This window comes from Centruroides sculpturatus, unplaced genomic scaffold (assembly GCF_000671375.1).
Source record: "Centruroides sculpturatus isolate CEXI.00-Female unplaced genomic scaffold, Cexi_2.0 scaffold90, whole genome shotgun sequence".
Classification (NCBI taxonomy): Eukaryota; Metazoa; Arthropoda; class Arachnida; order Scorpiones; family Buthidae; genus Centruroides; species Centruroides sculpturatus.
Window position 1 is genome coordinate 763,691 of NW_019384353.1, and position 19,006 is coordinate 782,696.

At 28.3% G+C, this 19,006-nt stretch overlaps 2 protein-coding genes across 3 annotated transcripts in view; both read right to left on the reverse strand.

Moving 5' to 3' along the window:
* Nucleotides 1-4,560, reverse strand: part of LOC111638692 — a 14,642-nt gene extending 10,082 nt beyond the window's left edge. The window contains exon 1 of one of the 2 annotated variants that reach the window (XM_023384445.1): nucleotides 3,024-4,560. In XM_023384445.1, the coding sequence (XP_023240213.1) occupies nucleotides 3,024-3,074 (51 nt within the window). In that variant the 5' untranslated portion in view covers nucleotides 3,075-4,560. Of the gene's footprint in view, nucleotides 1-837; nucleotides 966-3,023 lie in introns of those variants that run through there. The other variant, XM_023384453.1, reaches the window with a different exon arrangement.
* A 136-nt stretch (nucleotides 4,561-4,696) lies between these two features.
* On the reverse strand, nucleotides 4,697-9,915 carry LOC111638706 (transcription factor MafK-like). The gene is made up of 2 exons (XM_023384463.1): nucleotides 9,789-9,915; nucleotides 4,697-5,217 (listed from the first exon to the last, which is right to left on the reverse strand). Exons 1-2 carry the CDS (start codon nucleotides 9,789-9,791, stop codon nucleotides 4,738-4,740), a joined length of 483 nt encoding a protein of 160 aa, XP_023240231.1. The 5' UTR covers nucleotides 9,792-9,915; the 3' UTR covers nucleotides 4,697-4,737.
* Between the last annotated feature and the right edge of the window lie 9,091 nt (nucleotides 9,916-19,006).

A 19,006-nucleotide genomic window follows, 5' to 3' on the forward strand; every position in this document is an offset into this window, starting at 1 on the left:
ACGTAAAAATTCTCTAATTAGTCTGGAAACGGGGGACCTAATTCTTGCATTCTGTGAAAACGGGTAAGATTAGCTATAATGTAATTATCTTAATCTTCACTATCGTTACTTTTTGCCCAGCGAAGCGGGTCCTTGCAACTAGATTCTAGATTACTTAGAAAAACAGTCTTTTATATATATAAAAAAAACTATACTATTACATACAAATAAAAACCCAGCGAAGCGGGATCTTGCAGCTAGTAGAATATAATTTTAGGTTTGTTATTAAGATGATATGGGTGTTGGATACCCAACACCCATATCACTTCCATAAGTGCTGTATAGATTACGCGTACACTTTATTGCATAATTGTACTGAAGGTATTATAAAAAAGAAATTTTAAAAGAAATATTGTAATAAAAAATAAAATAGGATAAAATTTTGCTATTTGCAATTATGTCTTAGTATAACTCTAGTACTTATTGCCCATAAAAGTGTCATTTGGTACTACAACAACGAATTGCTAAATTTAGTTAATACAGTATTTAGTTAATTACAGTATTGTAATTAACTAAATACTGTATTAATAGTAAATTTAGTTAATTTTACTATTTACTATTAAAATTTACTATTTTACAGTAAAATTTAGTTAATTACAGTATTGTACTAATATAGTACAATACTGTAAGTTAATAATAAATACAGTACTAATGTTAGTTAATACTATAGTTATAATACTACAGTAACAAGTAAGTTGATCTATAAATAAATGAAAAATAGAACATAGAAAATAATATTTAGTAATAAATTAATGTAAACATTTAAAACACATTCTATAAGTACAAAAGAAAACTTACCATTGTCAAGTGTGTTAGCTGTTTGTGTTTTGTTGTACTAATTAATCGATGACTAAGCACCTTAAAAATTTCCTGGTAATTCCAGAAATATATTCATATATAGTGGAATTATACGCTAGAAAAATAAATATATAATATAAAATTTTATTCACAATAATTTGCATATCGTTATGAAAGATATTTTAAAAAATTGCNATTCGGAATACTCTAAAGGAGTTTTTTTCACGAATAAGGGACATGTACAGTACCTTTCAGTTAGGGATTGTTAATCGAGGAACCCTACCAAATTCATGAAGATATTAAAATTTTAGAATATTTAGATGGTTAGTATTGTAATATTTAATTATTTTGATTGAAATGTATATTTTTGATAATTGTATCAGTCTTGTTATATCTTTAAAAAATTTTTACTGCTTTGTTTCCTTTTCCTGTATGTATAATTAAGATAGTTTTATTATACATAGAGGAATCTCTAAAATATGTATATTTGAATATATGTACTAATGATGTATATACTTATATTCAAATACTGTCTGTATATTCATGAATGTGGTTTACCAAATCAAACAAAACAACAGTTCTTGGAGTGTTCAAATTTATTCATATTTGGCTAAAAATTCCAAAATAGATATTTTAAACTCTTTTTTTTTTCGTTTGGATTCATTTTTCTCATTAATTCTGATATATTTGCAGAAATTGATTCTACAAAAATGTCGTCACTATTGCGGTTCTGAATGTTCGTTAGAAAGGGTTGAACAGCTGATAAAGTATTTAGTATGCTTGTCTCTAGTTCAACTTTATCAGTTTCTGTTCTTTTTTTTTTCTTTTGGTATTTGTCAGGTGAGTTGATCTGTCACCGACAGAAGTTGATGGATCATCACAAAAGTCTTACTGTTCACTCTCCGATACATCTCTGGTTAATGTATCAAGTGTATTCCATGGGAATGTGTCTGCATCCCCATAGAGTACACTTGTATACTCTCATGGATGCTTCAAGATCGATCAACGGTGCATAATTACATCGAGTCCTGAAAGCCAAAAAAACTATTTGAGAATACTGTGCAATATCATAAAGCAGTGTTTCTCAACCTGCGGTCCACAGACCACATCTAGTCAGCAATGATGGAGCAGGTGGTTCGCAGGCAGACATAAAGTAATAAAAGATTAAAACTTTGTTAAATGATGATTCACTTTTAATAGTTTACTTCTAATTTAATTAATTGTTTCTATGTGTATTTAAAGCATGATTTTAGATTTATTATGTTCTAAATTGGACAGTATGTCCCAAATGATGGTAACACCTATACAGGTTTAAAAAATTGAGGCCAATATAACTTTTTCTGATATCTATAGGTTGAGAAACACTGTAGTAAATGCTTCAAAATATAGTCAACTACAGCATACTTACTTGCGACGTTTTACAATATTCTTTAAAAACATCATTGATTGGTATAAAGGCCATACAGGCTGCGATGCTTTCTCGCTCCCACATGGAGTAAATCGGCGATCTTCTTTTCCGAAGCGTTCTCGTAACAGTTTCCACCTCGCCTAGGCTTCAGAGAAACTGAAAAATGCTGTATTTTCAAATACCTGCACGTACCGTACAGTACATATCTACTCTGTATACATTTTGGCGACTACATACCTGTCAATTGCCACGGTCTTCCATGAATTACTTATTTTTTTAATGTCTTTAAAGTCTGTATGACTTTTATCATAAATAAATGGAAATTCTTGTATGACTTGGATTAATAAATCATCACCTTAAGTACTCTCCAGTCTTCCCCATCGTAGTAAAAGCAGTCCATTGTGAACATGGGCAAAATCATTTGTAGTAATTGCCAGATCTAACACTATAATTCCGTATCCGTAAGGGCTTTTCCGTACCCTTACGGATAAGGAAAAGCCCTTACGGTAGTTTATACCTATTGCTATAGATATCCAGTGTAGCAAACATATACGGATACGGATACGATTACGTTACGGAGTGTATAACTCGACCCTCCCTAACTGTTTGTTAGAAACGATAAGATTTTAGATTAAAATCATGATTTTTTTTTTAATTAGCACTCATTAAGCCGATATAATTTATGATTAACAAGAATATAACACCACCAGAAAGTTTGTTCTTTCAATAATTAAGTGTTTAATGAGTAAAAGAAAATGATTTATATAAATAAGCTCACCTTCATTTCACAACAGTTATTTAATAAGGACTGACTTCTTTGCTCCTCCATTGTTTTAAACTCGGTTATAAGACTTACACGGGGATATTTGTAGCATAAACTGATTGGGATTATAAAGTATCTAATTTTCTTCAGATTACCTTAATATTAATAGAATATTTATGATGATTTTTAAAGCTGGGGGAAAAAGCTACGTCCGGAACAATACTTCCCCGAAGAACAAAGCTTGCTGACGTTATTTGATGACGACAGCACAAATATAATCGCATTTCATCAGTGAATCGGACATGCGCTTAGAAGTAGGAATGGATGAATCATCAGGGTAAAAGGGTTGCGGATGTCACGTGACTTTGACGTTAATGTGTGGTTGTCACAATGATTTAATTTAAATTATATGCTCGCTACCTCAAATTAGTAGTGGTTTGCTCCTATACGTTATACTTGTCCTGTTAGCAATAGAGTCATGCCGGTCATCTATTAACTCCTTTCAGGGGAATGTTTTGAATTGAAATAACGTGAATTTCGGTTTGCATTGGAAATTTATATTTATATATAGTTAATATGGGTTTCTTGCCCTAAAGGTTTCCATGTCTGGTCTCGTCTTTCATCTATCTAACTCCGTTCTCGAGATTAAGGAATGACGGACGTCATTGAGAAATTATAGGTCTACAGGTCTACAATATTTTTAAATTGCAGCCCAACAAATAATATTCTATTGAGTAAAAGCCTCAACACAAGGAGCAAACATGTTCCAATCCATTAATCCCATTTCTATGTCCCACTTTAATGGTACTATCTGCATAAAATCTTGTAACGCAATTTTTTCACCCTTCCCAACCCCTTAAATATTTCTTTTATTGTTGATAATTAATATTTATATCGAAATAAAGCGCGAATCCGATATTAAAATAAATTAGAACGTAAAAATTACCGCGAAAAAAAATACCACCCAAAGACGGTTTTTGGAAGAACACTATTAAAAATATTAAAGAATTAAAATAAATGCTTTTAGTTAAAAATATATATAGCTGCAGGGATACTAAATACGTATTTTTCTTTCATTTATCGCAACCCGCAAAGAGACACGTGCAGTTTACACTGTTTACTACTATTTGACCTTGAGAACAGCTGTTGTTCAACGTTCGCGGAATGTTATTATGAACGCTTCAGGGAAAGTCTAGGTCCTAGCAGACTGAGTACAAGCTACTGTAAATACTCAAATATTTTACGAGATTTTCGGTCATTTGTGCTAATTATATATATAAGGGAACTTGTAATTAGTAAAATCCTGGTATTATCGAATGTTTTATTTTCAATTATTTTAAATTTAAAAAAATGACCTATTAAAAGCATAATCGAGACCAGATATGCAAAGCTTAGTGGCCGGAAATCCTGATTAACTATATACGAATTTCCGGTGTGGTCTAAAGTCACGTGATTTTTTTAAATTAATAAACAAAGTCCAAGTAGACAATGTATACCCTTAATGATTAACTTAATGCTAATAAAAATATATAGATCTGATTTCTAACGCTAATAATTTCAATTTTTAACTGAATATTGTGTTAATATTATACAATATATGATAAATTACTTTATCTGAAACACCAATTTTCTAAAAAAACGTTTCAAGTATAAATAATTAAAAAAATTACTATAAAAATAATGATCACAAGAAATTCGCAGTTATTTTAATTAATTAATTTCCTATCATCTACATCATATTTCGTGATATGCCACTTGTCTGATAATCGCTGTTATAGTTTATCTGTGAAGATGGCGTATGATCCATCATAACGTCGTCTATAAGTTTCTTATAAACTTCAGGCAATTTTATATTATTCATGTCAATAGAACTTTTCAATTCTAAAATCATTTCTCTAATAGTGTTAATGTCTTTTTCTAACTTGATATTTGTTTCTTTTAATTCACAGATTTCATCCACAATGTCTTTTCTTCGAGTTTCCAGATTTTCCTTCAATTCCATTCTCTTATTTCTACAACTTGCCGCATATCCACGATTTTTCAAAGTTCTTCTGCGTTGTTTTAGTTTCTTGATGACTTGTTTACTAAATTCACCAGTTTTCAACCGTTTGTTCAGTTCTTTAACAGGTAACGAAGTTAATTCATTGTCTGGAATCGATTTGACTCCATCGTCGTGTAGTCTACCCAGTGCGTTGCGGCTGTTACTTGCCTAAAAGAAGAAAAAAAAACTAATTTAAATAATTAACAAAATAATATACTCGAATGCATCAGTGATTATCATATTCCGATTTACAGTAATTTGCAATTACAGTGATGTACAGATTCAGATTCATTTTATTAATAAAATACTGAGTTACAGTACATACCTGGTGCCATAGACATATAACCAGGTGCAGACAAGATCATATTGGCATTATTACAGATCATTAACATTAGAGGTTACAGTAACATTACATGTGTAATATATACAAAAGATGGGGCTAAAAAAACAAGTTGTATGATACAGAAAACATATGCATTAAAATATTATACAACAGAGAATCACAGAATACAGGATGTAAATAACAAAATACAATATATTATAGAATAATAATGCAGACAAAACAGTGATGTACAGTAGATTCCCCCCTATAACACTGTAGATAATTCCGTGTTATATGAATTCCATGTTGTACGAGTCACTTAGATTTTACAAATACGTGTGCCGGGCTGTGAACGGTTCACGTATTTGTAAAGTCTAAGTGACTCGTATAACATGGAATTCATATAACACGGAATTATCTACAGTGTTATAGGGGATCTACCCCTATAACACTGTAGATAATTCCTTGTTATATGAATTCCATGACTACTTTAATTTACATGTCTACTGTAATTGTAATAACGAGTAAAATCTTTGTTAAGTACGACTCCACTCGAGATTTGATAGACGATCCCTTCGTTTTCTCACTCCCCCGACTTTTAAATCAGCAAAATTTAATAGAATTAATCCCCTAATACATAAACCCCCTACAAAATTTCAGAAATTTTCGACAAAAGGCTTTCTACATATTATGTTTTGGTAGCTTTTCTGGCTTTCTTTAAGGTTCTAAAGTTATCGGAAACTCTAAAATATTTGGAGAACTTGATCTTTTAATAAGGAAGAATCATTATTATATTATATATAATCCGCATATACTCTTATGGTATCAGTAATGTAATACGTTAATCATTTCACTCCACAGAAATAAGTATTCAATAACAAGTTATCGAAAAGCAAAACTGTCGTTGAATGAAGTTTTGCATTATTAAAAGAAAGTTCTACATGTTAAATATTTTAATACAAAGTGACACATACGTGATACCTTTGTATATAGAATGATCAATCATAATTATAGTAGATATTCATAATTCTCTATAAAAAGAATTTTTGTGCAAATAGCCAAATCGGGTGTAGGTTACGAGATGTTTTTTTAGAGTGTGGTTTCGATTTTCGAAAAAAAAAATAATCGCTAGGACGAAATTTGGCGATGATGTTCCCTTAAAACTGTATATATTTTATGATTTATAATGAATTTTGAGTAAGAAAGAAGTCACCAAACGTTCTGCGATAGTTAATTAAATAGTCATAGTGATGACTTTGCCTTTATGCAAGATGATGAACACTCCACATTGTGTACGTTGAACTAATTTTTAAAACTAGAATTACTTATAAAATTACTAATAAATAATAACTACAAATATTTGAAAATTAAATTATCTTAAAAATAAAATTTAAACAAAATATGTATTTTGTTTTTTTTTCCATTTAAAGTAAACAATTACATCAGCAAAAATATTTAAGTTGTAAATTGTTTTTTTTATTAGCAATTAAAATAAGTAAGTATCAAGATGGCGTAAACAAAAATTACACGATTATAGTACTTCATGATTATCTCACAATTTTATATGCAGGAAGATAAAGGTAGTCCTCAGTTAACGCTCATTATTACTTTAACAGTTACCGAAAAAAAAGGGACACAATAGCACCCAATGGCACTCTACACTGTGGTTTTTCAATCTGACTCGACCAGCTTTCTATTTGTTTTGTAGTATTTATTGAAGTCTGTTTCATCTATTGGTATACTTATTTTTAACCGATTTAATTCTTCTTTATCATCATCATTAAGAATGGCAAACACATGATGATTGATGAATCGTTATTTAGCACATAGATGAAGAAGGTTGAAGTGTTTTGAGATGATACAAGTACACGTAGATAGACTAGTAAATCATCGTGAGTTGACAAGAAATGCCAAAGAAATTTTGAAATGTGAAGATCAGGATTCGGAATCGTATTCAGCTTTTAATATTCTTATAGGATATAGATTTTTGCTTAACACAACTTCAAGGAGTGTTTTTATTTCGTTAACTGACGACTACCTTTTATTCATTTAAATAATAATACTATTATTATATGATTAATAATAATATTATTATTGGCATTATCAAAGTTCGGTGCTTATAACCATTAAGCTTATTTTTATTAGAAATGTTTATTATTTCATTGTAATCGTACAAGTACTGCTAAATATAAGTAAGTATAACATTTCCATCTTATTGTTATCACGATTTATATTTATAATATATAAGTAAATAATAATTTCCGTCTTATTGTTATCATGATTTATATTGTATATATTCACATGTAATTCTTTTTGGAAGATCCTATTATTACATATTGAATACAGAATCACATACACAAAGTTCATGACTAAGAAAATAATATTATTTTCTTATTATATTTTATAAATTACGTCACTCGTTACACTGCTAAAAGGTGACTTATTTTAAAAAATTACTAACAAATTTATCGAGAAATTCGCTTTGAAATTTGACGGGACATTTTGAGAAGCGCAAAATGAAGTATGGTATGTGTTGACATTTCCCTTTATTTTTCTATCTTGCCTTAATTTCTTTTACTACATAAAAATGGCGAAACATAATCTTACAACATATCTCTACAGAAAATTAAGTGTTTTACAAATCAGTAGATTATCCAGGGAGGGATCATCAAGTGTAAAAAAAACGCACTTATAAACATATACAGTAAAATCTGTGTAAACTGGAATCATGCAGTAGGCCTATTGAATATATATTTCTTTTCATTTAGGTATGTTTTCGTTTTTATTAAATATAAATAAATGTATGTCATAACATTAAAATTGTCTAGGAAAGAAGTCGACAGAAACGATTAAAGAGTTTGAAAGAAATTTAATATAAGTTAAGTTATTTAGTTTTAATCCCTTGCAGCCCACCAGTGGCCGAATGGATAATTCTACGAACAATGGGTTGGTGCTGGCCACGTAGAGTTTTGCAGGATTCCTTTACGTTTGTAACACCTAAATAGGGGCCAGTTTTCCTAAATGTCCTGCTGGGAGCATCGCCCACGTGTCGCATTGCTGTGACCAAACAAATTTCTAGAATGTTTTGTATACATCTAGAAAGAAACTGTTCCATACTCCATAACTACGATCTTTCTTCTTGAACAACCCACAGTCACGTTGTATAAGTAAGCGATTGATAACAGAGTACAGTATTATTATTATTTTTTATCATAAAAAATTTAATAATTGACTGATATTGAATTATTCATTAATCTTTATCTATATATATATATAAATGAACATGTATGTCCCTATATCTCACGTTTTCGCCAAAACTACACATCGCACGTGAATGGTGTTCGTATGTAGTAGTAGCCCCAAGTCTCCATTCGTGCATAGGGGTGGTTGCGTCTCGATAGCTATAAGGGTGCGGGAGATATGAGGCTAAAAGTAGTTGAAAGTGGCTTTCTATTTCGAATGTTTTGTTCGATTTTTTCGAATTTGTTCGAATTAAATTCGAACATAAAATTCGAATTGGTTCGATTATAGAACGATTGAAAACGTTTCAGAAACGTTGAAATTTGTTCGTTTGACTAAACGTAAAAATTCTCTAATTAGTCTGGAAACGGGGGACCTAATTCTTGCATTCTGTGAAAACGGGTAAGATTAGCTATAATGTAATTATCTTAATCTTCACTATCGTTACTTTTTGCCCAGCGAAGCGGGTCCTTGCAGCTAGATTCTAGATTACTTAGAAAAACAGTCTTTTATATATATAAAAAAAAACTATACTATTACATACAAATAAAAACCCAGCGAAGCGGGATCTTGCAGCTAGTAGAATATAATTTTAGGTTTGTTATTAAGATGATATGGGTGTTGGATACCCAACACCCATATCACTTCCATAAGTGCTGTATAGATTACGCGTACACTTTATTGCATAATTGTACTGAAGGTATTATAAAAAAGAAATTTTAAAAGAAATATTGTAATAAAAAATAAAATAGGATAAAATTTTGCTATTTGCAATTATGTCTTAGTATAACTCTAGTACTTATTGCCCATAAAAGTGTCATTTGGTACTACAACAACGAATTGCTAAATTTAGTTAATACAGTATTTAGTTAATTACAGTATTGTAATTAACTAAATACTGTATTAATAGTAAATTTAGTTAATTTTACTATTTACTATTAAAATTTACTATTTTACAGTAAAATTTAGTTAATTACAGTATTGTACTAATATAGTACAATACTGTAAGTTAATAATAAATACAGTACTAATGTTAGTTAATACTATAGTTATAATACTACAGTAACAAGTAAGTTGATCTATAAATAAATGAAAAATAGAACATAGAAAATAATATTTAGTAATAAATTAATGTAAACATTTAAAACACATTCTATAAGTACAAAAGAAAACTTACCATTGTCAAGTGTGTTAGCTGTTTGTGTTTTGTTGTACTAATTAATCGATGACTAAGCACCTTAAAAATTTCCTGGTAATTCCAGAAATATATTCATATATAGTGGAATTATACGCTAGAAAAATAAATATATAATATAAAATTTTATTCACAATAATTTGCATATCGTTATGAAAGATATTTTAAAAAATTGCTTGGAATTTACAGAATAATTATACATTTCTAATCATTTGAGTTTTACATAATTTAAAATTATTTATATTAATTTATATAATATTTGCAGAAATAATATATTTTATTTGTTATAATAAATTGACGTATATTTTCTTATTATTATTGAGATAGCACTACGCATAATGGAAATGAAAATCATCATAAAATAAATTGATTATTTAACCAGAAATAATACTTTATGATGAATATAATTTATCTTTAATATTTATTTTAATGGCGCTTACATATCAAGAACATTCTTGAATTTTCTTTTTCTTTCTTTTCTTTAAATTGAGGAATCTCGAGGAAATATTTTACACCAAAAAATCGAAGTGTTACATATCAATAATCAGCATTTCTTCTAATATAATTAAATCTATTAAATTTATATTAATTATCATTTTTTCTTTGTACAAAAACAATGATAATTACGATTACAGAATGTTTATTAACGGTTATTTTATCTTGTAACTTTATACTTAATTAATCATAGATTATTTGTACGTGATAAATAATAAAATTTGATGCCAACATTATATAAAGCGTGGTTTTTTATCATTTTTTTTACACTTACTGACAGCTGTTTACAAATTAATTAATGACGAATGAAAAATATTTTTGTTTATGTACCTGGTACATAAACAAAAATACATTTTGCATGTGTCGTCACAAACAACGTGTCAAAAATAGTGAAGGAAACCACGTGTATAGCCTAATTTAAATACAGTAGAGCGTCGATTATCCGAATCAATTGGGGACTGGGGCTGTTCGAAAGATCGATGTTTCGGATAACCGATTATGTACGAAAAATATATTAATTTATCCTTTCTTGACATTTTTCTTTGTTGCGTGTCGCTTCGCGTTGAATTTTCATCGATGTTAAGCCTAACGAAGACTATTGTATCGTTAAAAATTACATTTTGAATTTTATACGAACAAAATAAATAAATTGAAAAATATAAAAACAATAAAAAATTATACTTCAGAAGTTAATTTAGTATGAAAAACGTAAAATATTTGAGTAGCCCAAGACATAGCCAAAGATTGCAGCGCCACAGCACTGGCGAAAATTTAAATTTGCCGACTGGAATTCTTTCGGATAATTGACTTTCGGATAATTGAAGCTCTACTGTATTTCAAATGGAAGCTAGTGAGCTAGTAATTCAGTTATATAGTAATAAATAAATAAATAAATAAATAATGCTTTTATGTTGTGTATTTATTTAATTATAATAACAATAAACCTATAATTCGTATATTATTTTCTAGAAAATGCTTATTTTATATAGAGCATTATTTTAAATCAACATTACAAAAGCGAAATAATTACACTAATTAATAAAATGACGATACAATTAGATATTTGATGTTATGCCCTAATTACAATACTACAGTAACAAGTATATTAATGTATAAATAAATGAAAAATAGAACATTAAAAATTAATTTATAAATAATTAAATTTTATCGTATTTTTATAGAAATGTATAGAATTTTTTATATAAAGAATAATAATAATGCATTATTTGAAAATGGACTTACACCGCAGATAAAAAAAAACAACACAAAGTAAGCTGAATAACATTTATTTAAAAAGAAAAAGATTGAAGTAATGCAATACAGTATTTAATTTTCTATTTTAGACATTAATTAGACCACGTTACACACAAAAAAAAATGAATTATTATTAAAACATTAATTGCAAGTGAAAAATATTGTTTTGAACTTATTTGTAAGTGGGATTAGATTTTACATTACTAACCAATGTTAATTCACTCTTGAGAACTGAATCATGATAATACTATAAGTGAGAGTTACACTAATAATAGTTAAAAACAGATTGCTATCCACATAAAATAAACCCAAACCGGAAAATTTCGGCAAATCTTGAATGGCTCTCATATAAAATTGAAAAGATTTCTCATGTTGAGAGTTGTCATTGTTATCAATAGATTCCTTGTAAATGATATTTAGTAGATTTTTGGCTTCTTTGGTTACATTCCGAGAAGAAAAACAAACTTCTGAAAAATATTAAAGCCAACGAAATGTGTAATATATAGTGATAAAGAGGTATTCACAATATTATTAAGAAGTAAACCAAGATTGAAAATAATATTACAACTCACTAACATTGCCCATAAAAATAACATTGGAGAATAAGTTGATTGTATATTATTTATTATATCTATTAATTTGGTGTACTTACTCATTGCTAAATTAATTATTTCTTTTTCACCCTTGTGATTAAGTATTGTCATATTTAGAAATTTAAAAGATTTTTCGATCTCTTTGCATACCGAAGAAAAGAAAAGTAACAGGAAATTATTTTGTATAATTATAAAAAAGAAACAAGAACATACAATAAAATATAAAATTATATTATCCAAATTATAATTAATAAGTGAAATGTGAGTATCGATCAATTTAAACTTCATTTCGTAACGATAAAAATAGCAAATTCCGAATAGAATCACATTATTTATCCAAATTAAAATACATTTTAACAAAAGAAACTTTTTCTTATTCTTTTTATCACACTGTACGATTTCATAGATATTTTCGATTTCACTTAATATTTTCTCTTTTTTAATGTGGAAATAATATAGAAATATTAAAAAGATAAGAAATGTGGCAGATAGGAACACGTATATAAAACAATCAATTGGCAGTGATTTATCTTTTGACATTTTTAAAAACGAAAAATAAATAAAAAATATAGGAAAGATTTTAGCTCCTAACAACATAAAAATGGTATTCAGAGAAAATTTCTTATCAAATTTTAGACCAAGTATAGCCATTGATATTATTAAGGGTCTGTACTCATCCTGAAAGGTTATTCTTTTGTTAGAACTCTTTCCAAATTCTTCATCAAGTCATAGTATTCCAATGCAATTCATAACGCTATAAACAAAAAATTTAATAAAAATTGTAGAAATTTCCAAAACCAATTTATAAATATTATACGTGATATTCAATTGTATTTACCTCTTTGTCAAATTGTATCTCACCAGAGAATTTTTTTCGATATTTCTTTTTAAATCATTTAACTAATGGAACCAAAGCGATTAATTATCAAAGAATCTGTTAATATATTAATAAATTTCCTTTAACTCACCACAACCGAGAAGCCTTTCAACTCTCAAAGTACAGTACTTCAAAGAACTTCAGCTTTTTGCTATTCCCGTTGGTTGTCCATCGTGTAATATGAGCGATAATGAATTCTAGAAAATTGATCGAATAAGTCAACTTAATTTATTAAAAGTCCTGGGAGTCAACGTGTTTGTAAATACTTTTCGTAATTTTTCGAATACAAAATAAAAGCTAATATAATTATCATTATACGCGGATAGGAAAGAGAGTTGACTTTACCAAAAAATAAATATTAAAAAGTGAAGTTGAGATACGTAAATATTCTTAACGACTGTTTTTATTTTACGATGAAATAATGATTTATTACCTCACACTATCGACACGTCAACTTTATTCTGTATTGTATCTATCATACGCTTGTTTGCCAATAAGTGTTTCGGATTTCCATCACTCTTCAATTGGATAAAATGCAAATTATTATTGTCTTTATCGACTTTTATAGAAATTTATTTTACGTAGCTTGATGTGTGATTTTCACAATCATCTGCATTTTGCTTTTTTTCATAAAATTACATTAAGAAAAACCTTCAATTTAGTTATATCCTGTAAATTGTTATCAGCTAACATTATTATAATACAAGTTATTAAAACTAAGAAATTTAGCAGTAATAAAAGTAACGGAGTTTAGAGATGTTGCGGCCGAAGTTTTCATCTTTACAACGTGAACGTCGAATGTCGAGCGCCGTTATCTTGTAAGCCTAGAAGTTTGATATTGGCATTTGAAACATTCATCGTGACCAGTACAAATTCAACTTAAACTTCTACATTTTTCTGTGTTTTGGGTTAAAATTATGGAATATTTTATTAATAAAATAATGATTATTTAAGAATTTATATATAACATTATAAAAAACAGACAATTTTAATCCAGAAATTATCTAATTATTCAATTTTTTACAAGTGATGTGAAAATTTCTATAGGTGTGTTCATAAAATAGCTTAATAATGTTCATAATACTGTAGAAGTTGTAAACATTGTAAAATAGTTTAATTTATTTATTTACCCTCGCTGGTCACGTACGTCATTCTTGAGTACAATGAGTAACTTATACGGCTAGCAGAAGTATATGTCTGACGTCTGAATTCATCAGACGTCAGACGTGTACTTCTGCTAGCCGTATAAGTTTGAAGTTTCGACTTCGGTTGTATCTAATAATGAAATTTTTTTAACTTTAATTGAAACAAAGAGGAATAGCATTATACAGTTAGGAAAAGTTAATTGTGTAATTTTTAAACAGGATATATTTATTTGATTTTTCAAAATTTGCGAAGATTAGTAATTGTCGAAATATAAAACAGCTAACAAGTAAAGATTTTATATCATCTTAATTTTTGTTAATAAATTAAATTATAGAAATTTAATATTACTTGGTAATGTTTATACGCGCTTTCTGTCTAATTACTTATATAATTCTTTTCTTCGTTTTGGACGTTCTTGTGAACAGGATTTCTTATACTCAGGGAAGAGAAACATAATTTACAATTAAAATATATTTACTGTACAAGATTACGTTACAGTAAATATACAGTCGACCTCTCTATAACACTGTTGATAATTCCGTTTTATAAGAATTCCACGTTGTACGAGTCACTTAGATTTTACAAATACGTGAGCCATTTACAGCCCGGCACACGTATTTGTAAAATCTAGTGACTCATACAACAAGGAATTCATATAAAACGGAATTATCAATAGTGTTATAGGGGGTCGACTGTATTTTAATTGAAAATTGTAGGCTATGTTTTTTCCCCTCAGTATAACAAGTTCTAGTTCATAAGTGCGTTCGAAATGGACAAAAGTATATTTCTTAATAATTTTTTCCTCCTTCAGAAAAAAATATTTTATAGTTTTTAAATTCTTTCAAAATATTAATACGATGAAAATTCATTACACATATTCAACATATTTTACAAAACACTTTTTGTCTTGTTTGCAGTAAGAAGACATCTGTTTCCATGCCTGGCCACAATGGGAGTTTCCGAATATGGCCAGATGTATACACGAAAAATTCTTGGGGTGTTTTCGTCCACCAACAATTGATCTCGACTCCCCCAGCATGGTGTATAAGCACAATATCAGGATACGATACCGTGATGCATTGCAGCAGTAGCCATACTGATTTCTTTGTGGTAGTGTATACAGTGTTTGTAATATGAATTTAACTATCTCGTTTCTTCCCAATCTCAATTAGCTGAATTTCTTGTTATGTATTTTTGTTCTAAATGGTTTGGGATTCGGCGCCGAATTGTAAAAATTCGTCAGCGAAAGGCGTATGATAGATATTGTATTTACTATATGGAGTTTTTCATCTGGTAAATAGAAAATTTATCACTATACTGTAATCTATTAAAATTCACTAAAGAAGTTTCAGATTTTAAATTTCTATATAAGACCATCTTTGTAGTGCAATGGCTAATATCATTCACTTTTTCAATTTAGAAATAAAATGTACTATCTTTGTATCGTATTCTGTAAGTTTTGACCAAAGAAGTTTAATTATTTCAACGGTTTAATAGTGTTTGGACAATATTAAAGCATACTTTTCAGATCATTACTGTTAGTTAGTGGGAAAGTTGGAAGAAAGGAAAGAAAAAAATTCATTAAAATTAAAACTTTAGTCATTTAAATTAGTACTTTACAATAATTGAAAACAATATAATATACTAGTACAAATTACATGTTTTAATTGAATAATTAATGTTTGTTGCTTAATAATCATTTTATTATAAAATAAGCGACAGAATAAATAAAGTTGTAGTTGATACTTCTATTTCTTGGTATTTCTTATATTTTAACGTTTTATAAACATACTTATTTAATTTAATATGAAAAATAATTAAATTTAGTATACATGCATAACTTTCCTCATTTACGAACTCTTTTATTTTATCTCTTGACACACTTTTGAAGAGTTACTTTATATATATAGCTTTTATTTTGAAATATAATTAGTTAAAAGAGTTGAAGTAAATGTCAGAATATGCTCTGAATAAACACATACTCTACTTGGACTTACGTAAGTAATTTCGTGGCTTAAAACCGCATGAAATCTTCAACCGTGGCAACGGAAGTAAGGAACNAATGGATCTCGTGTAAAATCGATTAGTGTATTCGTGCAATGATTTAATATTACTATCTGCAGACACTTTGTGGATAGAATTTAATAGTTTCGTGGCTGCTTTAGTTACATTCGAAGAAGAAAAACACATGTCGGAAAAATAAAACAGTGAAAATATACAATAACCAATAAAGCTTACAACGTTAATTGGTTTTATCGAATTTCTTGAAAATTCAATAAGTGCACCGATTTCAAATACTGTATTTCCGACAATTAAAATTGGCCAAATAAATAATACCGGGGAGTAAAGATCTTGAATACGATTTATGACATCTACCAATTGAGTGTACTTATTTGCTATCGCAAGAATTTTCTTATTTTCGTCATTCTCAGGTATTAAAACTTTCTTGCATAAATAATCCAAAGAATATTCTAACTCTTTGCATAAATAAGAAAAGAAAAGCAGCAAGAAATTATTTTGTGGATACAAAAATATTTGAAAAGGACACATTATAATGAACGTTAATACGGATGAATTGATTCGAATTCCAAGAAACTTTATTTCAAACCCATTTTTATTTGTGAAATCATCTATATGATAATAATAAGATACTATTGTCAAAACTATAGCATCCGTCCATGTTAAAATACATCTAAATAATAATACCGAGGTTTTCATGTTTAACTTCTCTTCATAATCGAAAATTTCTTGCAACTTTCGTATGTTACGTAATAATTTTTTCTTTGTAATATGAAAATGGCATAAAAATAATAAGTAAACAACAAAAGAAACAGAAAAATACAGAGAAATATACCAACTGAATATTGATTGCGCGCATAACTCGAACATAACTGCTAATATAATTTGAGTAATTGGAACTGTTAAGGCACCAAACAACATGAAAATGATATGCAGAGAACAGGATTCTTCAAGCTTCAGGCCGAGAAGACTCATACTTATTGTTAATGGATTCCATATATTCTTCAATGCTTTTTTANATCTTTAATATTTATTTTAATGGCGCTTACATATCAAGAACATTCTTGAATTTTCTTTTTCTTTCTTTTCTTTAAATTGAGGAATCTCGAGGAAATATTTTACACCAAAAAATCGAAGTGTTACATATCAATAATCAGCATTTCTTCTAATATAATTAAATCTATTAAATTTATATTAATTATCATTTTTTCTTTGTACAAAAACAATGATAATTACGATTACAGAATGTTTATTAACGGTTATTTTATCTTGTAACTTTATACTTAATTAATCATAGATTATTTGTACGTGATAAATAATAAAATTTGATGCCAACATTATATAAAGCGTGGTTTTTTATCATTTTTTTTACACTTACTGACAGCTGTTTACAAATTAATTAATGACGAATGAAAAATATTTTTGTTTATGTACCTGGTACATAAACAAAAATACATTTTGCATGTGTCGTCACAAACAACGTGTCAAAAATAGTGAAGGAAACCACGTGTATAGCCTAATTTAAATACAGTAGAGCGTCGATTATCCGAATCAATTGGGGACTGGGGCTGTTCGAAAGATCGATGTTTCGGATAACCGATTATGTACGAAAAATATATTAATTTATCCTTTCTTGACATTTTTCTTTGTTGCGTGTCGCTTCGCGTTGAATTTTCATCGATGTTAAGCCTAACGAAGACTATTGTATCGTTAAAAATTACATTTTGAATTTTATACGAACAAAATAAATAAATTGAAAAATATAAAAACAATAAAAAATTATACTTCAGAAGTTAATTTAGTATGAAAAACGTAAAATATTTGAGTAGCCCAAGACATAGCCAAAGATTGCAGCGCCACANATTCGTATGTTACGTAATAATTTTTTCTTTGTAATATGAAAATGGCATAAAAATAATAAGTAAACAACAAAAGAAACAGAAAAATACAGGGAAATATACCAACTTACATGTTGTGCATATAACTCGAACATAACTATGAATATAATGTGAGAAATTGGAACCATTACGGCACCAAACAACATGAAAATGACATGCAGAGAACAGGTTTCTTCAAACTTCAGGCCGAGGAGACTCATACTTATCGTTAATGATTTCCATTGATTTTTCAATAATTTTTTATACATTTCTTGTCGTTGAGAATTGTTTTCAGACGAAACTACGGCGATTGAATTCATCTTCCAAATTATTGTTTTCTTTTTTCAGAATTTCTTCAATTAATAATGATTTTAAAAGATACACGTGAAAAAATGTGTTGAAATTCTTAATATTACGATATTAAGTGAGAATTTGTAGAGTCGAAACAGCTTACGTTCCCCTTTTCTCTTCTCTATAATTAAATAAAATTTTACTATAAAATATAATGAATTTATTATTATACAAATTAATAATTGTTTAAACGTAAATAAACTCTAGGAGAATTCATAATTTATATTTTACTTCATTTAGAAGACGAAACTTTGTTATTTAATGAGACAGATAGGTTAGAAGGAATGTTTTGCGATAGAAGGAAATATACCTTCGATACGTTACTTGAAAATATAATACAGTGGAAACAATCAATTGTCACGAATCTGTATGTTTAAAGTATAGAATATATTGCTTTAAAATATTGAATATTATTTAACATATCTTGAAGAAAAGTGTGATTTTTCTTGTTTTCGCGAGTGAAAAGGCAACGGACGTTTCATCAATTAAATGCGTTAAATTAATGGTTATGTTTTTCTAATAAAAGAATACAGATTAAAACAATTAAATAAGAAACTGAAGAGCAAATCCTAAGACAGAAATGCATAT